Source organism: Ursus arctos, unplaced genomic scaffold, assembly GCF_023065955.2.
Source record: "Ursus arctos isolate Adak ecotype North America unplaced genomic scaffold, UrsArc2.0 scaffold_22, whole genome shotgun sequence".
Lineage (NCBI taxonomy): Eukaryota > Metazoa > Chordata > Mammalia > Carnivora > Ursidae > Ursus > Ursus arctos.
This window is the reverse complement of record NW_026622897.1, coordinates 50,442,442-50,468,418: the sequence shown is the minus strand read 5'-3', so window position 1 is coordinate 50,468,418 and position 25,977 is coordinate 50,442,442. Positions and strand designations below refer to the sequence as shown.

The 25,977-nt window shown below is 50.9% G+C and overlaps 2 protein-coding genes across 3 annotated transcripts in view; one reads left to right on the top strand and one right to left on the bottom strand.

The window, feature by feature from the left end:
- Positions 1 to 2,269: 2,269 nt before the first annotated feature.
- KCTD21 (potassium channel tetramerization domain containing 21) lies at positions 2,270 to 18,137 on the bottom strand. 2 transcript variants are annotated; one of them, XM_057316717.1, is made up of 2 exons: positions 18,057 to 18,137; positions 2,270 to 7,459 (listed from the first exon to the last, which is right to left on the bottom strand). In XM_057316717.1, the coding sequence occupies exon 2, from the start codon at positions 5,296 to 5,298 to the stop codon at positions 4,516 to 4,518; it is 783 nt and encodes a 260-aa protein (XP_057172700.1). In that variant the 5' UTR covers positions 5,299 to 7,459; positions 18,057 to 18,137; the 3' UTR covers positions 2,270 to 4,515. The 2 variants fall into 2 exon arrangements, with proteins under 2 accessions (XP_057172700.1, XP_026373974.1); XM_026518189.4 differs by having other exon boundaries at positions 2,270 to 5,328; positions 18,057 to 18,115.
- Positions 18,138 to 18,320: 183 nt separating this feature from the next.
- USP35 (ubiquitin specific peptidase 35) overlaps positions 18,321 to 25,977 on the top strand; it is a 54,708-nt gene continuing 47,051 nt past the window's right edge. The window contains exons 1-2 of the mRNA XM_026518190.4: positions 18,321 to 18,653; positions 24,592 to 25,273. Coding sequence (XP_026373975.3) covers positions 24,601 to 25,273 — 673 coding nt within the window. The 5' untranslated portion in view covers positions 18,321 to 18,653; positions 24,592 to 24,600. The remainder of the gene's footprint in view (positions 18,654 to 24,591; positions 25,274 to 25,977) is intronic.

The window sequence follows — 25,977 nt, the reverse complement described above, 5'->3', positions numbered from 1 at the left end:
CTGTGAAAGGACACTATGGATGTGAAGGAGCTTGGGAACCTATGAGGCACCAAACAAAAGGGTGTTTATTAAGCAAACCCAATATGGGATTTATAAAGTGAACTAATTGGGGCTGGGGAGGGAATACCCATGTCACAACACATTAACCTTTGTCTTTAGCTGGCAGCATCTTAGAGGATTTCCAATGTGACTCAACTGGGCCTTTACCCAAAACCTCAGTAAAAGGGAACCTAGGCTTTGGGGAGGGACCTGGCGTGAGAATGGACTAGAACACTCTAGGGCTGCCAGCTAGCTGGGAAATGTTGACAAAAGCTTTGAAATGCTTTGTATATTGGGGTGGAGGGCCAGGGAAGTTGGCAGGAAATAGGACCAGGCTAAGTGAGGGTCAGACACATCTGGCTGGGCATGCACTTCCTGCCCAGAAATCAGAGCCAGAAAGTGGCACCACAAGGCTTGTTGTCTTTCGTGTCGGATGGGGTTCTGGGTGCTATGGGTTGCTCAGTGAACCTCTGGCTTCCATAGGCCGCCTTTTCTCCTCAGGGCTCCCTCGGTCCCTGTGCCCCAGACGGGGGTGAACATGGCATCAGAGTGTCTCCACGGTTCTCTGCTTGGTGCCACACTGTCCTGAAGGTTCTGAAGGAGACTGAGGTCACGGGGCTGTCTAGGTAGAGCCGGGACCCCACAGGACCTGGAAAAAAAGCCCAGTCCTTCCTTTTGATGGGCTGGTCACTGAGGTGGTTTAGTTCTGCAAGATAATCACAGGGTGTCCTTTCTCTGCCAACTGCCCCCATCATCCCTGTGTCACCCCCCCTGCCCCCTGCCCAACACACACACCCAGGCAGACTCAGGCTGTCAGGAAAGGGGTGGGCTAGTTATTGAGATATGTGAGCTGAGAAACTGGTCTCAGGCTGACCTTGGCCCAGCCCCTAATCATAGTAGCCGGTTTTAGCAATGCTTTGTGAAAGAAAGCTGGACGTTTGGGGTGAACCAAGGGGCAGTTACAAAAGTGCTAGGTTTGAGATCATACATCTGTTTACAAAGCAGAGTGATTGCACCCTGGTCTCTGAGGCTGTGCTGGGCACTGGGGTGTATGTGGGGGAAAGCGGGCACCATGGCCACCTCTGCACAGGGAGCTCTGGCCTGAAGGCAGAACAGAGAGACACAAGGCTTGCCCTTCATAGAAGGGCAAAGGGCTTTGGGTGGTTCTGAGTGTGTGAGGTCACAGGAAGTTCACAGGAAACAGTGCCTGAGGTGGCCTTCAAGTATGCAGAGGCCCTATGTGGTGGCTGGCCTCAGGAACTGGTAACACCAAGGGGCCTTAGGGTTCCCTCCAGCACCCTTTCTGACCGTCCCTCTGCATGCTTGGCACCATGCCTGGGGCAGGAAAAGAGAGCTGACAAGCTCCCGTGTGCCTGCAGTTGCCCTTCAGTTGGGGCAGAGCTCTTGCTGTGCACAAGGCTGAACAGTCTGCTTGAGATGGCTGATGACCATGAGATCTTGTTTAGGGCAGGGAAGGGCTCACAAGGTGCATGCCCCTGCCTCCCAGGGCACGCTCGCCCCAGCTCCCTGGCCCCCCGGGACGGTCTACCTGTACCACTCTGTGTTCCGTCTCGGCTTGGCTGGGCAGACGCTGCACTCGCCAGAGAGGCGTGCACGGCGAGGGTGCTGGATGCACCACCTGTCGCTCCCCCCGTGCTGGAGCCCCATGTGAGGGCTCCCCCTTCCTGCCTGCCTCCTGGCTCTCTGCTGTTTCCTGGGCCCATGGTACCCGCTTAGCTCTGTCCCAACCCAACCTACACTTAAAGGCCCAACTTGGCCTTCCATCAGGCCCTTTGTGAGAACTGAGCTCGCTTTCCCCAAGTTCCCACAGCACATCTGTGGTTCTCTAAGCCTTTTCCAGACTGAACTTATTTGTGGCCGTTCGCATCCTCAGGGCCCACACACCAAATGCTCTAGGCAGGCCTGCTGAGTTGTGCTCTCGGGGTGCTCCTGGCACGGCGGCGCATCACGATTACGTCCCGAAGGAGCAAGCATTTACGGAGTTCCTAGGTGCCAGGCCTCGCTAGGAATTGCCACAGCCACCAGCTCATGGAAGTCTCATAACACTGGGAGGTGGGGTTGTTACCCCAGGAGGAAACAAATCAGAGTGGCCCCGTGACTGGTCCCAGGTCACACAGCAGGCGATGGAAGCCAGAACTCATTCAGGTCAGCTTGATTCCAAGGCCAGGGGTTTTTCCCCCTTAGAAGCAGACACGAAATAGCAACACCATTTATCACGTACACTGTAGTCTCACATACGTTATTTTGTTTGATCCTCACAACAGCCCTGTGAGGTAGGTAGGGTTACGTATTACTGTTATGCCCATTTCACAGACGCAGAAATGGAGGTGGCTCAGTGAGGTGAGTGACTTGCACAAAGTCACACAGCACATTAGTGGCTTCACAGATTCTTTACTTTCTCTAACGTCAAGCTGCGTGAATTAAGAAGCACCGAAAAGATGGAGAGAGAGACTTTTTATGGAGGAAGAAAGGGCAGCGGTGATTTACAAGATTTCTTCCTTCAACTGTTTTGTTGTCACAGTTTCTGCTGTCTGTTCTGACCTGGGTTCTCCTGAGTGACCTTCTTGGCCTTGGCCTGGGTCCCACTGGGGACTCCTGGGGGAAAAGGCTTTTATTCCCTAACAGAGGCAGCCTTGCCCACAGTCCAGCATACTGGCTCCCTACTCCCAGGGTGTAACTACGGGAAGTACCTTCCTCAGCCCATCTCCTGTGGGGGACTGTGTCACTAGGCTTCCCTGGTTTTGTCTGAAGGCCTCTGCCCAATGGGGAAGACTGTGGGACTTCCAAGGCCATACTCCAGGGATGGATCATAATGTGCAGTTTTGAGGCCTGCACTGTTCCTCACCTCCTGGGAAGTGGTGGCTTGGTGTGTCTTGCCCTGGACCTTCCCCCAAGGAGGTCCACAGGCTGGTTATGACCAGAAACAGTACCACAGGGGAAGGTCACTTCTTTCAGAGCAGTGTTGTAGGGACTGGACACTTCCTCCAAGAGCAGTGCTATGGTTCAGCCCAGTCCCAGACTCCTTGCTGCACACTGCCCTGTGAGCCCCTGGTCTCCTTCCTCTGGCAACACTTTCTTGGGGTGGCAAATTTTCATCCTTCAACAGGAGGTGGTCAAAAGCTATGCAGAGCCATGGCTGGTGAGAAGGTAGGTGGAATGAGGGTCACAAACAAAGCAAAGCCATCAAAAAATGGGGCTGATTTACAAGGGATGGCAGGGCGGTGACCCTGGTTCTGAAGACAAATCGCAGGGGGAATCCTAATGCCAAGTAATAATATTGTTAGGATAAGTGTCTGGCTTCTTAATAAGGGTGACTATTTTGAAAGAGAAAGTAAATATTTGGGTGAGAAGGAAGGTTTAGAACCAAGACTAGAAAATGGGAGTGGAAGGACAGATTTTGGTTTGATGTAAGGAAGGGCTTTTTAACAGCCAGCACTGGCCAACCATGGCAGGGACTGCCCTGGGCATGACGAGCTTCCCGTTGCTGGAAGTATGCAAGCAGGGATATGGGATTACTTGAAGATGCGTGGGAGAGGCACTCTGCCCCGAATGGGCTGGGGTGTGCTGGGGGCCGGGGAGGACAAAGCGACCACTGGATTATTTTCCAAACCCTGAGAGTCCATAATATTATTTGTTTAAAATGACCTGTTTCAATGATACTTCAAATTCTTGGGGAAAAGGATTACAAAAGTCACAAAACGGTCCCCATTGTGAAATGCCTTTCACCGCACCGGCTCCAGATACTCTAAAATCTTCATAGGGACAGCAGCTCATTTCTGAAGTGAGAAATCCCCAACTGTCTACATTTGGCCCAGTCAAGAGGGATATCCCCATCTTCTGAACCTTGCTTGGACACTCGCACCTCTTGGCCGTGCCACAGCTTAGATCTCTCCCCGCCACAGTGGGAGCCAAAAACGCTGCTCTGAAGTCCTACTGCACTTCCAAGCCGGCCAAACATGGCTGCCTCTGGGCGAACAAGTCCAAGTCCCGGCTGCTTCCTCGGGACAGAGGAGCAGGCAGGGTGGGACTCTCTGGTGACTCTACTCCTGGAGAACTGAGCGGAGCCTCCTGTTTGCACCCTTCCCCTCCACTGGGGGCTCCCTTCACAGAGGGCTACTGCCTGGTGGTACAGAGAGAGCCAGTGCCTGTGAAGAACCCGCCATTCCTCTGTAGCCAGGAAGCCCTCCTGTGGCCTTTCAGACACACCGGCAGACACTTCACCTGTCGTGACAAACTGCCCATCTCTAGCTCAAAGTGGCAAGGAAAAAGGTGGCTCTGTTGAGAGGACACATGGATTCCTATAGGGAGACTGCATTGTGGGGGGAATCAAGTCCTGCTACGCGGTTAATAGATTAGTGTAGCGCCCTGCCTCCCACCACTGGCGAGACACTCTCCAAGATCGTGGCTGACATGGAGCTTCTTGGGAGCCCCCCCTCCAGTGCTGCTGGGGTCCTTTTACCTGTACCGTATTAATCGAATAATCTTATTGTTCATAAAATCCACAGCGTGTGGGTGAGAAGAATCGATGCAGAAGCCGTCACTCAGAGCGATTTTCAGCACCTCTTCCACGAAGACCTGGAAGCTGTTGATCTGCTTGTTGGCCGGCACCACCCAGAGCCTCTTGAGGTTCTGCTTCGTGTACTCCTCCTCTGGCAGGCCCTCCACATTCGCCACCCAGTCCAGAGTCAGGTGGTTGGGGTCCTGCAAGTGGCTGGTGATGGAGGAGAGATTGCCATTGGAGCAGTAGAAGAGCTTGGAGCCCAGGAGCTTGAGGAAGAGGCAAGAAGTACTGAAGATGTTGGCGTTGAAGACCTCCATGCTGGAGGAGGAGAGGCTGTAGATCTGAGGTGCCTCCCGCACGGTGAAGTGGACTGTTTGCACACGCTGGTTCAGGGTGATGTTGAGCATGGCATTCTTCTCGGCCTTGGAAAGCTCCACCTCCTTCTCCTGCAGTGCCTCAATCAGGGGCTGCACCTGGTAGAAGTCAGCCTCCCTTCGGAGCAGGCCCATCTCCTGGAAGTCCTCAGGCAAGTCCAAGTGGGAGGTCCGCAGGAAGTTGAGGATGTAGCGGAACACTTTGCCGTCGCGGTCAATGAAGCAGTTGCCCTGGCTGTCCCTCTTGGTGGGCATCTTCCCACTGAACATGGCGCCCAGCATGGAGTCGGGGAAGCTGGTCAAGGTTGCCAGTGAGGTCGTATAGAGCTTCCCCCCAACGTTCAGGGTGATGGGGTCAGACATGGCAGGACGCTGGGGTGCTGGAAAGTAGTCCTGGGCAGGGAGAAAAGTGAGAAATTACCCAACCCTATCTGGGGTCTTAGTCTGTTGGGGCTGGTATAAAAGAATACCATAGACCGGATGGCTTAAGCATTTATCTCTCAGTTCTGGACACTGGAAAGCCCAAGATTAAGGTGTAGGCAGATTTGGTGTCTGGTAAGGGCCATCTTCTCACTGTGTCCTAATGTAACAGAAGGGGCAAGCGAGCTCTCTGGAGTCTCTTTAATAAAGGCATTAATCCTGTTCATGAGGGCTCAACCCTCATAGCCTAATCACCTCCCAAATGTCCTACCTCCTCATACCATCACAGTGGGGATGAGGATTTCAACACAGGAGCTTGGGGGGACACAAGCATTCAGTCCCTAACATCTGTGTATGCATAGCTCTCAACTCCTCATTGTAGATCAAGCCTACAGTCCTAGAGGTTGGAATGAATTAATATTGAACAAATGGATGGTTGATAATTGCCACACTGTCTAAAGCATATCAGGTTCACTAGGGAGTTTAAAAAAAAAAAAGGAAAAGAAAAAACAAAGCGTGGGTCCTACCCTCCAGAGATGGTTGTAATTGGTCTTTAATATTCCAGCATTGGTATTTTTTTTAAAAGCACCCTTGGTGATTCTAAATGTTAAGACAGAGAACCACTGTTCTAAGGAATGAAAAAAAAATGTGCTGGGATTGGATGCTCTGTCACCTGCTCTTACACATATTTGTTTATGTAATGGTCATACAACTTTTGACATAGATGATACCACCATCTGTCCCTATCATGCAGACGAGGAACACTGTCAGGATTCATTCCCCACGCCGAGAGACGTGAAGGGCCATGCCAGGATTCAAACCCAGGTCCCTTTATATGAGAGAGAAAAATATGTAAATGCTTGCTAGCCAAATACTGGTACATTCTAAGTACCTAGCAAATGCTCTGAGATTGCTGTCTTCAAGCCCAGCACTCTTCCTGCTGTACCAATGATGCCTTCTTATTATTTTTCTATCTCAAGGCATTTATGATGACTAGCTATGATTAGTGCCATTTCCATCTATCTCCCAGGCTTACAACGGGCCACTCGGCCCTCTGGGCTCTGACACCCTTTCTTGGACTCTCATCCTCCTGTAACCTCGCTGTAAGATGCACTCGGCTCCTGGTGGCCCGCCCTTTCCCATCATGAGGGCAGCCTGCCTCCTCTGAAACCTTTACGTTTCAGTGCAAATGTGGGGCTCGGCACTGAGCACCCTTTGCCAGATCTTTAACAAAGCCTCCAGCGTCTAAGGCTGGTGAGTCTCCTTCGACCTGAAGTCTTGGAGTCTAACTTCTCTTTAAGGTTCTCGAAAGCAGGGGATGTCCCCTCTCAGCTTCCTACATGATACTTTCCCAAGATCCCACCTGTGGAACAGATTAAGCAATCCTTCCCTGATGCTGGGCCCGAGGGGCACAGAGAAGACATGGCCCCTGGCTGCCCTCGAGAAGAGCCCAGCTGGCGAGGACACCAAGACAAGAAGTAGTGAGGGTGCAGTGACAAGGGGGACGGACCAACAGCTGTGGAAGTAGGTCAGAAATGAATCCTGGCATCCTTACTGTCCAGATGGGAAAACAGAGGTCTGAGGCAGGACCACCCCCAAAGTCACCCAGCAAGGGTGGCGAAGAGGTCAGAGGACTTCTCACCCTCACCATGCCTGCCTTCTGAGGCTGGCCGCACTAAGACCCCCTTACTGCAGAGGATGGAGACTCTTGCCAGAAGACGAGGCCATGCTGGCAGACAGACCTGCCCCACCCAACTGTCTGGGGGGTCGCCTCATGATTCCTTCCCCATCTCACGGGGCACCTTGATACTGCAGAAAGGCATCAACCATCTGGAGTGCCTGAAGAGAAACAAGCCATGATGAAGTTGCAAAATCGGCAGCAGAAGCCTGGAGCAGATGGGCTGAGAGACGGTGGGGAAGTCCAACAGAAGAGGTGTGGCGAGGGGCTGAGGGAGGGGTGGCTGCTGTGTGGAGACGTGCAGCTGCGGGGGAGATGTTTGGCTCAGGGCTGAGTCTGGTCAGTTCGCTCTCCAGAAGGCCCAGGCAGGAGACGGACCCAGGACCCAGGGCCACCCCTTCCTCATTCCAGAATCTTCCTTTCTTTCTAGAAGGTAATTTGCATATTTTAGTTTTCAGTCTCTCTTTCTCCTTAAGGCCCAGCCTCTGCGAAGTGGCTCAGCTCTATGGGAAGAGCAGACTCAGGCGTCAGAGAGGCTGGGCTGTCTTTGCTGATGGTTCTGTGGGCCGCAGACCCCGTATCTCCTCTGTACGTCAGTGCTGAAGAGCTCAGAGCACTGGGGGTGGGGGAGACAGTCAGGAGCCAGAGGGCATATCTGGAGGCTCTTGGGTGGACACCCAAACTCCTCTTTCTCTGCTTGCAAAAGCAGCAGAGCACCTGCCATCCTGTCATCATCTGGGGAGAGGGTTGCACCGGCAGATGGGGGGGAGGCTGGGTAGATGCCAGGTCTCCTGACCACCCCGCCCCCAGGCTAGGGTGCTCTCTGTGGTATTCTCCCCATGCCCACAAGTCACAGAGCTCCTCCAAGCGCCTATTCTCTAGGGGCAGAACCATCGTGTCCACCATCACACGTGCACAGGCCCCGGTGCAGAAGGCACAATCACACGTGAAGACAGAACTGGCCACCTGCGGGGCGCTGAGAAGCTTCCTGAGTCTGCTTTGTGTTCAGGTGGGGATGGACCATCCTCACTGAGCTACAGCCCCCTGGGTGCACTTAGCGGTCTCCTGGACATCTCCCCCTGGATGTCCCATGGGTACCAGAAGGCCTAATGCAGAATTTCTCTTCCCCCAGACCCACAGTGGACTCTTCTTGGCCACCCAAATGCCTGAGCCCAAGACCTGGGAGGCAGCTCTGACTTTTCATCCCTAAAAATTTTCTCATTTTCTCCTCGAACCCCATCCCTAAAGCTACTCCCAGAGCTCTGGCCTCGCTGCCACTTCCCTTCCATCCTCATCTGGTGCCCTGCCTTCTTTCTGTCCACCTTCCATTTCGGTCTTCCTGAAGCACTACCTGCCCATACCACCTTCCCCTTCCAGGCTCACCTCCAGCCCCCCCCCCCATTCTATGCTTGGGCACTCCAGACACCCCTGCACACATCCTCACACTGTCACCTGCCCTGCCTTTGCTCTCCCTACACCACCCTTCTCCACCTTCTCTGCTGTCAACCTTTACGGCCCCACCTGTGAGTCACTGCCTCTGTAAGGCTGTCCCCAGGAGCTCTCCTCTTGGGGCTTCCTGGCCCTTTGCACAGTGCCCCTGGCGGTGCCCACCAACCCATCACGTTATGAACATGGCCCTCCTCCCTCGCTTTAACAAGATGCAGATCACTGGACATCCACATGCAAAAAAAGAACCTCGACCCACATTCTTAGACCATGTAGGAAAAATTAACTCCAAACAGATCATGGACCTAAATGTAAGATCTTTTGAAAACTTTAAAACTTCCAGGAGAAAATCTTTGTGACTTTGAGTTAGGCAAAGATTTCTTGGCTGGGACCCAAAAGGCACAAACCATAAAAAAAAATTGACAAACTAGACTTCATCCAAAGGAAAATTTTCATTTCAAAAGACACTGTTAAGAAAATGGAAATAAGATGAACTGGGAGAAAATATTTGCGGAACATAGATCTGATAAAGGACTGTTGACCAGAACATATAAAGAACTCTCAAATCTCAGGAGAAAACTGACAACCCAATGAAAAAACAGGCAGACGATCTGAACAAATATTTCACCAAAGAAGATATATAGATGACAAATAATCACATGAAAAAGGCTCAAAAGCAGTAATCAAGAGAGACATGAAAATTAACGCCACAATTAGATACCATTATAAGCCTATTAAAATGGCTCCAATAAAAAACGTAACAACACCAAATACTTCTGACTACACAGAGCGATGGACACGCACATGTGTTGCTGGTGAGAGGGCGACATGGTACAAGAACTGTGGAAGGCAGTTTGACATGTGGTTTCCACATGACCCAGCCATCCCACTCCTAGTTATGTGCCCAGAGAAATGAAGACATAGGTCCATGCAAGAACCTGCCCCTGGATAAGTCTAGCAGCTCTATTCATAATTGCCCAAATCTGGAAACAACTGAAATGGAAATGGTAAACAAACTGTGGTACAACCATACGATGGACTGTCTCAGGAACACAAAGGGATTAGCTCCAGACATATGCCGCAACAGAAGCGTCTCAAAAGCGTTATGTGAAGTAAAAGAAGCCAGCCTCAAAAGGTTACACGGTAGGTGATCCTACTTACGTAACGTTCTGAAAAAGGCAAAACTGTAAAGACAGCAATCAAGAGCTGTGATTGCTCCAGCCTGGACTGGGGAAGAAACTGGCTACAAAGAGGCATGAGGGGATATTTTAGAGTGATGGAAAGAGTCTGTGTCTTGATGTGGGGGTAGTCAGATGACTGTTATAAAGGTTCTAAAAATTCAGTGAGTTCAAGCTCCATGTGGGCATGGAGCCTATTTAAAAAAAAAAAAAGGTTCTAAAAATTAATTTAACTGTAGACCTCAAAAGGGTGAATTTTACTCAATGTAAATGACTTCATAAACTGGAAAGAGAATCAAGAGACTGATTATGTCATGAAATCATACAGTGGGTTGTGACCAGCTACATATACTGTTGGGAAACTTTTGTTTCAGTTTGTTTGTGTATGAACTGGATGGTGATATAAAGTGTATCTTCATACTGGGGGTTGTGATAAAAAATATTTTTGAAAACCACAGCCCAGGTTGTGATCTCCTTGAGAGCAATAACACATCTCACGTCCCTGCAGGGGATGGACTGAGACAGAGAAGGAATGAACATTTACTGAGTGTTTAACTACATCCAAGGCCTTTACACTCACCAGCTTTAAAAATTCTTATAGCAACGCTAAAAGTAAGCATCATTCTCCATTTGGCATATATCAAAGCGGGACTCGGAGAGACTGGTGACTTGCTCAGGACACACGGCCAGCTCGCGGAGAACCCATCCTTGGCCCACTCAGGCTGCAAAGACTTGTAATAGTGACAAAAGGCTGTACTAGCTTCAAACAAGTTTGAGACTCTGCAAAGCAGCCTTAGGAACGCTGCCCTGTGGCTTGCTTGGCAGGATGGCTACCACTTACTGAGTGCACATCTCCTGCTCTCACTACTTTAGGAACTTCATTTCACACTTGGGAGCATTTTATTTGTAATAAAAATACATAGAAAAGTATAGACGATGATACTATTGTGTTAAATGCTGGACATGCATTCTCTCATTTGATGTCGTCGCAAGCATCCTGTGAGATAGAGACTGTTACCTCCGTTTGACAGATGAGGCTCAGAAAGTTTAAGAGTCATTGGAGGAGCTGGGATCTGAATCCAGTTGTGTGTGGGTCCAATGCTTCTGATCATTCCTCCTTCCTGCCACGGGGTCTCAACGTGAGTGAGAGATGCACACTCCCTATTCTCTGTCCAGACCAGATGGTAGGGTCCTTGGGTTGGCTAGTCCGCTGCCAGCCTGGGCTCTGCCCATTCCCATCAAAGGACATGGGGACAGGACCCAAGGATGGCCCAGAGCGCCTCCATGGCTGACACAGGGCAAGTCCACTGAGAGACCCAACCCCTCTTATTTCAACAGCAGCAGATGATGTCTAATGACAAACTGTGGAACACAAAAGCCAGGTTTTTCAAAGCCACATTAGAAAAGAAGGATGAGAGGGGCGCCTGGATGGCTCAGTCAGTTAAGCTTCTGCCTTCAGCTCAGGTCAGGATCCCAGGGTCCTGCGGTGGAGCCCTGCATAGGACTCCCCGCTCAGCAGGGAGTCTGCTTCTCCTTCTCCCTCTGCGCCTACCCCCTGCTGTGCTCCCTCTCTCTCAAATAAATAAATAAAATCTTAAAAAAAAAAAAAAAAGATGGATGAGAATGCAAACTGAACCAGGAAACAGATAAAAGAAATCATACCACTGCTTCGGAATGAGTAATTTTTTCGGAAGCAGGAGACTTTCCAAGTCTGCCTCTCGACTTGAAAAGAACCAAGAAAAAGATCAGCCCTATTTCCCTTTTGGAAAAAAAAAAAAAAAAAAGACTAGTGTCAGACCAGGAAATTATGCCCTGCTGATCGTCGGACCATCTGACTGGGGTGGGAAGGCCAGGGGACCTAGGGACTTGCAGTTGCTGCTGGAATTCTGTCCTCCCTGAAATAGGTCTGTGGCCCAAATGGGAGGGCCTCCTGAGTCCCCGCCTGGTGCCGTGTGAAGGGCAATTCCAGTCTGGGGCCTGAAAATCACCCGGGTGCAACCTCTACATTTCTGTGACACAGAAAATAGAATTCTTTGAGAGCAGATGTCCTGTAAGGCAGGGCAGCCAACATGGCTCTAGAGTCCTACTTTAAAACTCTGTCCTGGCACCCACCTGTCCCTGCAGGGGCTCATGAAGGACACAGCTAATGCTCGCTGAGTACCATACCCCCTCTAGCTGTGCTACACATATTAGCTCATTTAAGCCCCGTACTGCTCCTTCAAGGGAAGTATTATCTCCACTTTACAGACGAGAACCTCAGGCTCTAAGAGGGAGGGAACTTGACCCGAACAGTGACAGGGCCAGGATCCAAGTCTAGGCCTGTCTAACGGCAAAGTCCGTGCTGTGAATAAAGGCCATGGAGAGATCTGGCACTTGTGCCCTTCCTACCTCTTACCAGGTTATCTTACACTTGCCATCTCAATTTGATTCTGACCTACATAAAGACCAGGGCGTGGAGAAGCAACATTTCCTGAGAACCGAGCACATGCCCTGAGCTACGTGAGGCATTTTTCTAGAGATGGTTTTGTTAAAATACCAAACTGATGCTGTGAGGTAGGTATGAGTATCACCCCAATTTTTACGGTTATAAAACTGAAGCACCGAGTAGTGAGGATAGCTGCTTAAGATCACACAGCTGTGGGTAGCAGAGCTAGAATTCCAAAGGAGGTCTCTCTCCAGAGCCTGTGCTCCCTCCAGTAATACAAGCCGTAATATTTTATTAGGAAGCATAAATAGGGTTTGAAAAGATACCTGTAATTCTTCGGAGATGAAATATCTTAAAGTTGTTCTAAAATTAACTACAGTTGTTATGTTATCCTTATCCAAATCCCAATAGTATTTTTTTCCAAGGATTAAAAAAAAAAAAGATTAACAACCACTCTGGAAAACTGTATGGAGGTTCCTCAAAAAGTTGAAAATAGAGCTACCCTACAATCAGCAATTGTACTCCTAGGTATTTACCCCAAAGATACAAATGTAGTGATCCAAAGGGGCCTGCACCCCAATGTTTATAGCAGCAATGTCCACAATAGCCAAACTATGGAAAGAGCCCAGATGTTCATCGACACATGAATGGATAAAGAAGATATGGTATATATACACAATGGAATACTACTCAGCCATCAAAAAATGAAATCTTGCCGTTTGCAACGACATGGATGGAACTAGAGGGTATTATGCTAAGCGAAATAAGTCAATCACAGAAAGACAATTATCATATTATCTCACTCGTGTTTTAAGAAACAAAAGAGAGGATCATAGGGAAGAGAGAAAAAAATAAAACAAGATGAAATCAGAGAGGGGGACAAACCATAAGAGACTCTTAAACTGAGGGTTGCTGGAGGGAAGGGGAGGGTGGGGTAACTGGGTGATGGGCAGTAAGGAGAGCACATGATGTAATGAGCACTGGGTATTATATAAGACTGATGAATCACAGACCTGTACCTCTGAAACCAATAACACATTATATGCTAATTATTTGAATTTAAATAAAAGAAAAGAAAGACTGAAATCTTAACTTTGATAGAATTGACGAGTGATAACCTGAAAGAATATTTCAAAGAGTAACTACCTTAAATGCTAGTTAAGATAACTAGTAACTACTAGTAATGCATTAAAAAGGACTATAACGCAGTGACATTTCAAACTGTGGTATTAAAACAATAAAAAAAGAGAAGGAACTTTGTAATACGTGTGTTGAAAAGACTGATTAGCAATTATACACACACACATACATATATCTATCTCCTTACAACAATAACTCTGAGATCCTGGCAGGACAGATCACATTATTTTTATTTCACCAATGCAGAGAAAATAAATCCCTGGCCCAGGGCTTCATATACATCCTTGACTTCTGAGTCATGACCTGGAGGAGGTTCTGGGCTTGGACATTCTTCAGAGAACCAGTCCTTTGGAGGCAGCCTGGGTTCTTCTCTAATCTGGGTCTTGAGCAAGAGACTGAACCCAGCCACAGAGGTTTTAGCCAATAGTCTGTACATTCATGGAGTCCTGGCATAGGCATGAACTTTCTGTGCAATTTCCTACAGTACTGCCCACTGGGCTTCTATAATGACACTACTTGCCATGCAATCTATTCCTTCTACACAGTGAGGACCACATGCAACAACAGTAAATCTACCGATAATTATTTCTCTACCTGCCCATTCATCCGTTCATCAATTCTTAGCTCTGCTCAAAGAGCCCAGAAATGATTCCAGTAGCAATGAGCACACCTGGCCCCAGATCTTGGTTTCTAAATGTTATCTCCTACAAAAAGAAACCAGGGTTTCCTGGGGAAATCAATGATTCCAGGACTTTGACAGAAAAAGTGCAAGGCAAGCCTGGGACAGCTCTTGCCAGATGGCAAAGAAGCAATCAAAGATTAATGAGATCCTGTCAGAAGAACACAGGAGATCTTAAAAGTTCTCATCAAAAGAAAAAAACCCACTATTTTTGTAACTACGTGTTGTGGTGGATGGTAACTAAACTTATCATGGTAATAATTTCACAATATATACATATATCAAATCATTATATGTGATTTATGTCTCAATTAAAACAAAACACAACACGACACAGGAGCTGCCCTGAAGGGACTCTCCTTGGCCAACTTTGGAATAATCTGAGTACCAAAAAAGATTGAAGATGATAATGGGCTATATTACACACTGAATTAAAAAAAAAAATCATGAGTCTATGTCACCCCAAAAAGAAAAAAGACAGGGAGAGGAGAGTGAGAAAGACACAAACACAGAGGAAAAAATTATTCTAGGGGCTCCTGGGTAGCACAGTCGTTAAGTGTCTGCCTTCAGCTCAGGGCGTGAACGAGCCCCACATCAGGCTCTTCCACCGGGAGCCTGCTTCTTCCTCTCCCACTCCCCCTGCTTGTGTTCCCTCTCTCACTGGCTGTCTCTATGTCAAATAAATAAATAAATAAAAATCTTTAATAAAAAAAAAAAGAAAAAATTATTCTGTAACAAAGAATACCAGCCAATAAATACAGAAAGAATGGCATAATTAGAAAATCACCATTTTGCAACCCTCAGTGTTGCAATTCGGGCAAGGATCATCAATGGATGTAGTGAGAGGTACAGAGAACACACAATTTCGACAGTCTCGAAAATTACAGAGATGGAGAGATCAGGCAGTTGTGACCTTAACCAACAATCAAATTCAGCATTCATGGACAGAAGAACCCTGATACCATACGCTTTCTGATGTGATGCAGTAAGTACACAGCATTGTGAGAAAGAAAAAAAATCCCGAATCTGATCATTGATAAAAGAATCAAACACAAATTTACATAGGTTGAGGAGGCTTTCTAGATTAAATGAGATGCTTAAAGAGATAGAACTAAATATGACACATGAATCTTGACAGCATCTGGTAAAAAAAACTACATAAGATATATTTTGGCAGTTGAAGAAATTTGAGTACCCACTGTTTATTAGATAATATTGACTTCTTTCAAATTTTCTCAGGTATGAGAATGGTATTATGGTCATGTCAGAGAATTCTGTAATTAGGACACATGCTGAAGAATTTAGGGGACAGGTATCAAGACATCTGTAACTTTTACGTAGTTCAGCAAAAAGGTGTGTGTGTGTGTGTGTGTGTGTGTGTGTGTAAAAGCACAATCAGCGAAGGGTGAATTGGTGCAGCTAAGTGAAAGGCCACTCTTTAAACTTTTCTGTAGCCTTGAAAATTCTAAAAATATATTTATTTTGAAAGGGGGAAGAAAAGAATGCTCCCCTCATAGGACTACAGATGTAAAATTCCAGCCACAGTGCCGGACCCCAATAAATAGCCAGATTCAATAAACAGGTTTGTTATTACTACTCCCAAGAAGCATTATAATCTGGTCATTCTCCTCTCCACGTACTGCTGTGCTTTGGAGGATGAGGTAGCGAACTAGGGCGAAGCTAAAAGAGCCCACAGTTGGGGAGGAGGTAGAATTTAAACCTGAGTGGTCTCTCTCCATAGAACCACCACTCACAGAAAGCACAACGAGAGGCCTGCCTGTCTCTGTGCTGGGATCCAGGCAGGGAGAAGATGGCTGTCCAGGCCTTGCTTCCCCTGCCTCCTCCCAAACCCAGGGTCTCTGCTACTACGGCAAGAAAGAAACTCCTGTTACAGCTCACCGAGAACGTTGACCAAGAGGGGCCCATTCTGGGCCTCAGAGATGAGGATGGGCAAAAAGAACTGGAGGGGTTTGGCATCACCCGGGCCTGTGTTTGAATCAGGCTCTGCCACTTCACTAGCTGTGTGGGCCTGGGCCAATTCCTGGATAGATGGTGACTGTAACTTCAGCAGTAATGATAACGGCTGACATTTTTGAGCAGTTATTCCTATGCTAGGCACTTTACGTCTGTTGAGTTCATAGATGAAGCAGATCCTATTATTACCCGTACTTTAGAGACCAACCATGCCGGCCCTCTCTTAGCTCTGCAGTTTGGTACCTGCCATCCCTTCTGCCTGCACTTTGAAGGAAAAATCCCATTCATCTACCAGGCCCTTCAGCCGGAATTCCTTCCTTCCTTCTCTACATTTCCAGAGCATTTTATTTTCACCCCTTACCAAAGCCTGCTTTACTGAGTAGATGGGTGCCTGGCCATCCTGTCGGGGCTGGGATCTCCCCTCTCTGTTATCTCCTGAAGCAGAGTAGGGGAAGGGGAAGAAATTTCTTCCCCTGCTTAGTCAGATCCATTTTCCTCACCCCAGACTACACCTACCAATGGGGGGGGGCAGTTATTAACATCTCCCGAATTTTAAAATATTTTTATTTTAAAAATACTTTCTTCAAGTTTCAATTTGGGATCTATGGCAAGGCCCAGGTGACCACCTGAAAGTAAATGTAGGAATTCCCACCGTGTAGGAGATAGATTGAATATGGCCGGGTAGATTTTAAGGGTGACAATACTCAGAGTGAGTAATGTGTTTCCCAGTAAAACCAGATGAGACTGCCCCCCCCAACCCCAATCCACCAAGATAAAAACTGGCTCACAGCCCTGGGGACTGTATGGGAGCACTACCCTTCACCTCCCCTTCCTGGCCTCCCCACACCCAACAGCTGTATCTTCAGCCCTGTTTTGCCCAGTTCATATCTCTAAGAAGCCTACAGGTTGCTCCATTACCCCACAACCCACACTGTAGTGGGAAAAGGTGCCATCTACACTCAGGGGATACATATGGATCCTGCAAGGAGCTGCCCAGTAGGCACAGCACAGGGAAAGGTGAGCTGGAGGAGGGAAGCCACCTCACCTGGCAACCTGATTTGCCCATCGGCACAGCAGAGTATTCTCTTACCTCTTGCACACTCCCAACAACCACCACCATCCCCCATCCCTTTCCAGATTTTTCTTTCATCCTCTCAGCTTACTCTCAGGCTTCATCTTGTGGTTTTCCTCAGGCACAAGCACTCTATTTCAACCACTCTCTTCCTTATGACCTTTCTGCTCCTCACAACCATTATAATTTATATAATTCAAATGCATCTCCTCATTTCATCCTCACACTGTCCATAGGAGGGTTGCCTTACAGGCTGGCATTCAGAAGGGTTGAAGCTGGTCCTGTCACACAACCTGCATAGGGCGAGACATCTAAACTTGTTTCTTTCCTGCCATCCACTCCAGATTAAACCTCTGCCTCCTTGAACTGCAGGAAATAAAGCAGGGCATTTAGAGTCGGGAGTCCTGAGTAGTTTTGGGCAAGTTAGTTCACTTCTCCCTACTCCTGGAAGCAGATACGGTGATGCCTCTACAGTGTATAAGAGTTGAATGAGATCATGTGTGTGACGCACTGAGTTCAGGGATGGTCTCTTTATTTCTATCACAAGGGAAGGAACGTGTTCTGTGCATCCACGGGTGTTTGCCCACTCGGGTACCCCGGTACCCAAACCATATTAGCGCGCGGCCGACCCTGGGCTTTCCAAGGCCGTGAAGGATCCTTTCCATCTTTGTGTCTCTGGCCCTCCTTCTCCAGTGCTTTTTGGCCCATTCCAACCAGTCTAACCTAGGCTTGCTTTATCGGCTTTTTCAGCACTCACTCCCCAGCCCTGGCCACCCGCTTCTCCGACCTCACCCGAGTTCTCCTCCTCACCTAGAGACTCCGCCCCTCCTTGCCCCACCCACCAGACTCCTCCCACGGTGTCGACCCTCTTTATCCGGGCTTTTCCAACCTTCCCCATCCATCAGACTCCTTCCACCAGCTCCGCCCCCTCTCCCCAATTATCGCCCCCTCCCCCGCAGCCTCTGGCGTTGCCATCCCCATTGCACAGATGAGAATGGCGAGGCTAAGGTAGGTAAGATGACCTCTCATAGTAGGACAGGTGCCAGGTGGGCCCGCGTCCCCTCACCGGCTGTCTCTGCGCCCCGCGACCCCGGCCGCGCCGCACCCACCTCCTGCCCTCGCTCAGCAGCCTCCCCTCCACGGGCGGCCAGCGCAGCTTTGCAAGGGTGGGGAGGAGAGCCGGAGCCCAGCCCAGGGGCGTGGCGGCGCGGAAGCCGCGCGCAGCGCTCCGGGATTTGTAGTTCTCCCTAGGCTCTTTGCGGCACCGCACGCTTAGAGCAAACTCCAACTCCCAGGAGGCATTGCAGTGAGCCCTCCAGCTCCCCGCCTCGCCCCCTCCAGATCTCAGGCCGGCTGGCCTTAAAGGGGACGCGGCCTGAGTGGCGGTTCGCGGGGTGGCCCCGCTCCGGCTCCTCCCCGTTTCCCGCACCTCGCCACTCCCCACGCTTGGTCCCGCAGCCCCGCAGCCCAGCGGCGGAGCGGCTGACTCGGGCTCCCTGGGTTCAAGCTTGTGCAGAGCTGGGTGGGGAGTTTGGACTTTGCAGTGAATGCAGCATCCCTGCCGGCTGGGACCTGGCGGAGGGCGTCCCCACTCCAGGGGGAGCAGAGGACTCGCCCTGACCTAGCCTGGCCTAGCCTAGTCCTGCCAGGCCTGAGCGCCCCGCCCAGGAGCCGGCTCTGAGGCCGGGGCCACCGAAGTCCCAGAGGTAAGGGGGCCGGGGGCGTGTGGGCAGGTTGTAGGGAGGGAGTGTCTGCACCCGGGCGGTTCGAGAGCCTTGGGCACGCGCGAAGGGCTCTGAGAGTTTGGGGCTGGGAGAAGGGAGGTCTAGGTGCATCTTGGGCCTCGCTGTGTGACCTTGGGCGAGTAGCTGCCCCTCTCTGGGCTTCCACCTCCTTCATCAATTGTGTTTGGAGGTGATCCCTCCCTCTCTCCCAATACAATGAAGCTCACCGGCCTTTCGTGGGGTCCGCAGCTCCCACCTGGGCTGGGTGCCAGTGCACCGGTATAACTGGAAGGAGGGGTGGGGCTAAGATAGGGCATAACCTGGGGGGCCAAGAGGTTGCAACCGCTTGGAATGGGCTTTTGCTCTTTTCAGCATGCTTGGTCAGGCGTACCCCCCTACAAGACTTGAGACTCCTTGTGTTAGCCTGGTGCCCGCCCTTCCAGAAAGCCTGGTGTGGGGGTGGGGACGTGGCTATCTTAAGTATGTGAGGGGTGGCCCCAGAAGGGATGGGTGATTGTGGTGGGTTCCTGAGAAGGGAATACATGCTCTCTCCTCCCGTTCCGCTTCAGTTAAAGAGCAGTTGCTTTTTACCAGTAAAACCCTTTCTTTCTTTCTAGCAGACAATTTGGTGGCCCAGACAAGGGCCTCCCAGTGGGAGAGCAAGGGGATCCTTCCCAGGGCTGCCTTGGGGAGAAGAAATTCAGTTAAAAAAATTCAGAGACAGATGCTGCTGTCCAGAGACCTGGGTAGGGGGTTGCCGAGAGGGACAGTCTAGTGCTCCCCAGGTGGCTCGGGCACCCAGGGGAGTCAGAGGAGGTAGACTGGATGTGAGGATAAGAGAGGAGAAGAAATGGGCTCCTCAGCTCTTAGGTGCTGAGTTGGGGCTTGGAGGGTCATCTGTGCTCTGGAGTAGGGAGGGGTTGAGTGCTGAAGCCCCCTCCCTGTCCTATGAGATTCTGTGAGTTTTTGACCTGAGGGATAACCAGGGACAGGTTTTTTTTTTTTTTTTTTTTTTTCTCCTTTCCTTTCCTTTCCTTTCCTTTCCTTTCCTTTCCTTTCCTTTCCTTCAGTTTTGGTTGTTTGAGTCATTTCTAAATGGCTAAATCCTCACTCAGTCCTGTCCAGTGACCTCTGTAGGGACTTTCTTGGCTAATGTTTGAGTGTCAGGGTTATGGATATGCAGGACCACCTGGCAGTGACTGGGCCAGTCCCTGGAAGGTGCTTTTCTGGTGATAGCTTTAGTTTTATCTCATCTTGCTGTCACATATCTCCCATTGGCCACTTAGCACTCCTTCACCTCTGTGCCTGGTCCTGTGCTGGGCACTGGGCACAGATAGGGGATTGGACCTCCTTCCAAAGGAGGTCCCAGCCTGGTGAGGGAGATAGACATAGAATCCAGTGACACTGCTGAGGGATGAGAAAAGCAAAGAGGGCCTTGGGAAGCTCAGAGACTTAGACTGCAGGGGGGTTAGGAAAGGCTTCCCAGAGGAGGGGGCATGTGACCTGGGCCTTGGAGGATGAGTCAGAATTTGCCAGAAGAGGGAGAAGCCTTTCCCAGCAGAGAGGACATCACCAAAAGGTGGCCAGCAGGAAAAGCCCACTGCCCATATTCCTTCAGATTTGTCACCAAACAGTGTTTGTCAAGTTCACGTCCACCCCTGCCCGCCATCAGCCAAGTGTCACAGAAAGGGCTTGAATGTCAAGCTCAGGAGTTCAGATCTCATGCTGAAGGGGCTGTGGAGCCTTGAGAGTTCTGAGCAGGGCATGGCAAGATGGAACTTACCATCTCAGGAGATTAATCTGACCGTGTTTGCAGGGTGGGTCACAGAGACCTGGGAGGGATGAGGAAGCCTGAATTGGGGAGCAGGGCATTGGACACGCACGCACACACACACACACACACACAGACGCGGTGCTTTGGGGGTGGTGGAGATGAGTCAGGCTTCACCATGCAAGAACAGAGATCTGTCAATACACAGTGGAAATGTGGAGGGTCATCCAAAAGGGACAGATAAAGGGATCTGGGCCTTCCAGGGGAGAGATCGTGATGTTCCTATATGCTTACTGTGTGCCCTGGAGCAGACTGGGTGTTGCTGGGACTCTCAGGCTGTCATGCCAGCAATGAGAGATATAAGCCAAGGGCTTGGGGGAAGAGCAGCGGCATTGGGTGGGAAAGGCTAAGGGGTGGTCCGGTGGTCATCTCCCATTTGGGGGCTCAGAGGCTCAGAACGGTGAAAGATCACCTGCCTTAAGGCTGTGGGCACCATGGGGCATAGTGCCTGGGCTAGATTCGAAGGCTGGACTCTATTCTGCGTACCTCTGTTGGAAGATGGATTGAGGGAGGGAATGAGGAGATGGGGTTAGAAGGCTACCGCGCTAGTCCAGGCAAGAAGTAAAGAGGAGCTGATCTTGGGGGCTGCTGGAGTTCAGGGGGAAATACTAAGTTGGCAGTGAGGGATGAAATTACCGGGAGAATTGGCGAGATCAGGAGTGTGTTTCTGCTTGTCTCCTTGCCTAACAGTGTCTGTTTCCCCACTTGGTGCCAGATGGCCCAAGAATAGACTCATGACTGTCCCAGCCTTCATCTTTTTTATACCTTGTCCCTTTCCCTGTCAGGGCTGAAATGGTCCCCATTTTCCAGGTGAAAAAGCTGAGGAGCCTGGCAAGGACTCAACCAAGGTCACCCGGTGATTCAGAAGCAGAGAACCTGGGTCTCATGCTTTTCATGCGGGCTCTGCTAAGGGATGACACGGCCGCTGTGTGCTGCTGGACGCTGCTGAGCTTGGTGCGGGGCGGCTGTCTCTGGGTCAGAGCCAGTGTCCACAGGCCGTCTCCTGTCCAGAGCCTAGAGGAATAATCCACCCTCCCCTGAGGAATGCTGGCAGTCTGCTGCTTCCTCCCCCAGGGAGACCAAGTACAGGTTCTTATCCCACTCTGTCAAGGCTCTGTCCCTCTCCCATGTTGATCCTCCCTTTCCCATGAGTGCCCTAGGGAAATCAGGCCTGGTCCTGCCTCCCTTCTGTGGCTCGTGATGAGGTCAGGTGAGCTCCAAGCCTCTAAAATCCTTTTGCATGAATGCACCCAAGATATTGAGTGGCTTTAGTTGGTGACTATGGTGACAGCTGACCTCAGACTGCCTGTGTGGGAGTGGGGGCAGGTAGGCAGGGCTTGCCTGGAGTGGCCAGGCCACGGACTGCACGGAGGCTGCATGGTTGGCCTCGGAGATCACAGCCCTCACAGAATGGCACCACTGCTGGGCTTCCAGCTGCCAGGTGCAAAGGTATCGGGTAGAATGATATGAAATTGCCAATATCTGCTCCTTTGCTTTCATGTGGTTCAACCTGATATCACTTACCCCATTTTACAGAACAGAAAAGAGGCTCATGATGTGATTTGCTCAAGGTCACATAATGAGTTGCAAGACTAGAATAAAATTTGCCCAAGGTCACACTAGAATGTAAGACTCGCCATTCCTAGTCTGTTTTTCTTTCCACTTCCAGAACCTTCCTAGCCCCAGAACTCCATTTCTGCCTGCCCCCAGGTCCTCTTCCTGCACACATGATGTCAATATCCCATCGATTAGGGTTTCTTCTTGGCTGCCTGAATAACAGGATTTCTTGGCATCCTGGGTTGAAAGCATATTAAGTCCACTAGCCTGGAGGGCAGGAGTAGGGGCTTGCAGGGCTGGTCTACAAGGGAGGTTGGTCGCAAGCACTGCCTAGGAAAGAGAAGACCAGGGGTAATGGGAGACCAGTTTTTAAAGACCCATGTAAAGGCATTTTTTACCATTTTTACCAACATGTCTGCCTCCACCACCAGAGTGGAAGTTCCTAAGGGCAAGGGCTTTGCTTCTAAATCGAAGGGGACTGATTCATTGAGCACTTCCCTGTGCCCAGCACCATGCCGAGGACTTTATATTTGCTTTAACAACAGCCCTGCAGGGTGGAAACAGACTCAGCGTAAGTAACAGGGATGGTAAGCGGACTTCATTTCCAGATGAACCTCATTCAGAGTTGAAAGAGTTTAACACGCTATTCGAGGAGGCTCGGAGTGGCCCTTGGCCACATGAATTTGTGCTAAGTTACCAGGTGGTTCTGAGGCAGCGAAGCCAGTGTTTGGGAACCACTGATCTGTACTCTGGCTTCACCCACAGTAATCTCAGAGTTGCCAGCCATTGAGAAATAAGTCCTAGTCCCTGCCTTGGGGAGCTCACAGCCTGGTGAGAGAGACAAACAAATGGGCCCATTGCTTTTAACACATGCAATAATGGAAGCTTGGTCTCAGCCAAGAGCTAGGACAGAGAACGGAGCATCTCCACAGGGCCTAGCACAGTGTCCGGATCCCACGGTATCTGTGGTTCTGAATAAAAGTTTCTGGCCCCTCATTTAGTAAATGTATGGCTTGTCTCCACACCAACTCCAGGTCTCAAGAATAGTTCTTGCTGAGCCAGTAAGTTTAAACACCTACTGTATGCTGGACTTTATATCAGGTCCTGCCTAGAGTAGGATTAAACAAAGAAGAAATGGCTCTGTCTTCTTGTAGCTGAAAGTTGGATATGAAGAGGACAAGCTTTACCTCTGTGAACCAGGATGAGAATCAGGAGTAAAAGTGGGTCAGCTTGGGAGAAAGGCTTCCAGGAAACTGCCCGAAGGGAGAGGAAAGGCAAAGGGAAGGCTACTATGCTCAGAGGAATAAGGTAGCAGTAACTCACACCATATTTTGCATTTGCGTCTTCAACAAATGCCTACTATGTGCCAGGCACTGGGCTAGGTGAGTGAATAAGACTGACATGGTTCCTGCCCTCAGGAACCTATATAGTATAGTGAAGGAGGCTGACTCCAACCAAGGAATCATAAGTCCTGCAATGGAGGACAAGGTGCTCTGAAATTAACAGACATGTTTGATCCAAACAGAGGTTAGGCAAGTCTTCCTTTAAGAAGTGAGTTTGAGCTGAAGTCTGCAGGGTGAGTCAAGCAAGGAGGGGAGGGAAGAACTTATGCAAAGGGCCCAGTGGCAGGGAGAACACAGTGCGTCAAGAGTGAGGGGCTGGTGTGGGCTCAGGCTGGGGAGGGGCAGGCAGGGCCTTGAGCGAGCAAGGCTGTGGAGCTAGGCCTGGAGGCAGGGCCAGGCCACAGACACAATATGCTCTGCTTCACTGGAAGGAATTATGTGATCCCAACTGTAATGGAGGAATAAGCCACAGGTGGCTGTAGGAACGGAGGGTGAGGGATGTTCTAATTGAAAACAGCTTGTTTGAGGTAAGCTTTGAAGGAAAACAGGAGTTTGTGAGCGTGTGGTGGTGGTGGTGGTGGTGGTGGAGGTCTGGGGAGATAGGATGTTTCAGGCAAAAGGCACAGCATACACAAAGAAGTGGAGCCATGGAAAGGTGTAGATCACTTGGGAAACAGCAAGAAGTTGATTTGGGGCAGAATAAAGGGTGCAGGGATCTCCCTGTCCACCCTTCCTTGGGACCCTAAGCCTGCCCTGCCTCGCTGGAGGTGTGATTTTGTGTGTGCTCCCTCTCATCTTCCCTGACAGGACAGGACAGGACTTGGCCAAGATTCTGGACAGCAGCTTCTATATCCAGCTCCTACCAGCCCCACGAGTGGATGAGGTCACCAAGGAGGGCTGGGGAGAGAAGGGCAAGAGTGGGGGAAGGGGTGGAAGGTTCAGATACTGCCTTCGTGAGATTGAAGGCGCTCATCAGCAATAACCACAACTCCCTGGGGGCTCATCCCATGCCAGGCATTGCGCTTTACTTCATTGCAATACCTCCCCGTGAGGTATCCTCTCCCCATTTCACAGGTGACGAAACTGAGGCCCGGAAAGGTGGTTGCTAGCCCCAGGTCTTAGTGCAGGGGACTATCTGGGGAACTGGATCTGTTGGGCCCAATGTGACCCTGTTCCCTGTCTCCTGCAGCGTGGCGCCATGGACAAGATCCTGGAGGCGGTGGTGACGTCCTCGTACCCCGCAAGTGTGAAGCAGGGGCTGGTGCGGCGCGTGCTGGAGGCGGCGCGGCAGCCGCTGGAGCGAGAGCAGTGCCTGGCGCTGCTGGCGCTGGGCACGCGCCTCTACGTGGGCGGAGCCGATGAACTGCCCCGCCGCGTGGGCTGCCAGCTGCTGCACGTGGCCGGTCGCCACCACCCGGAAGTCTTCGCCGAGTTTTTCAGTGCGCGCCGCGTGCTTCGCCTGCTGCAGGGGGGCGCCGGCCCGCCGGGCGCCCGCGCGCTCGCCTGCGTGCAGCTCGGCCTGCAGCTGTTGCCCGAGGGACCCGCAGCCGATGAGGTGTTCGCGCTGCTGCGGCGGGAGGTGCTGCGCACGGTGTGCGAGCGCCCGGGGCCGGCCGTCTGTGCGCAGGTGGCGCGGCTGCTGGCGCGACACCCGCGCTGCGTCCCCGACGGCCCGCACCGGCTGCTCTTCTGCCAGCAGTTGGTGCGCTGCCTCGGCCGCTTCCGCTGCCCGGCCGAGGGCGAGGAGGGCGCCGTGGAGTTCCTGGAGCAGGCCCAGCAGGTGAGCGGGCTCCTGGCGCAGCTGTGGCGCGCCCAGCCCGCCGCCATCTTGCCTTGCCTGAAGGAGCTGTTCGCCGTCATCTCCTGCACAGGTGCGTGTGGACTGGGGCGGGAGCGCGTGCGCGCTAGGGGCCGGAGGTGCGCCGGGCAGGTCTGCATGTGCAGTGACTTGTGCTTGGCGTGCCCATGTCCGAGTATGGTGTGTGTGTGGGGGAGGGGGGGCGGCTAATGCACAGGTGGGGGAATGCGATGTTCCTTAATTAGCAGGGCTCATCCTGAGCTCCTGCCGTGAGTCCCATACTGTGGTGGGTGCTGGGCACAAATGGAGGAGCGGACCCAGATCAAGCTGGCCAGGAGGAGGACCAGGGCTGAGTGAGACAACAGAAAGGGGTGGGGGGGATGTCATCATGTTCTTTGGGTCAGGTGGGTTCTGTAGAAGTGGTGACCTTTGATTCAGGTTTTGAGAGCTGGGCAGCAGCAGGGGCAAGGTGTTCAGGGCAGGCAGAGGTGAAGTTCTGGACACCGGATGGAGCCTGTACATGTCAACTCTGAAATGTAAACTCTTGGTCCTCCATTGACAGCTGTGGTCCTTGGACTACAGTATAAACGAGCAAAGTAAGGTCTGTGCTTTTCCCGATTATAGGGCTATTCAGTTGAAAGGAAGAGAGAGCACAGGTAGGAGAAGGAACCAAGAGCCGGTGTATAAGCACTTATCCAGTTGGACAGCGCGTTTTGATAACTAAATGTTCTTTTTCACCTCTAGGCCTTTGTGTGTTCCCATCTGGAATGTCCTCCC

Coding starts and splice junctions, on each gene's coding strand:
- KCTD21 (XM_057316717.1), bottom strand. CDS start 5,298: ATGTCTGACCCCATCACCCTGAACGTTGGGGGGAAGCTCTATACGACC.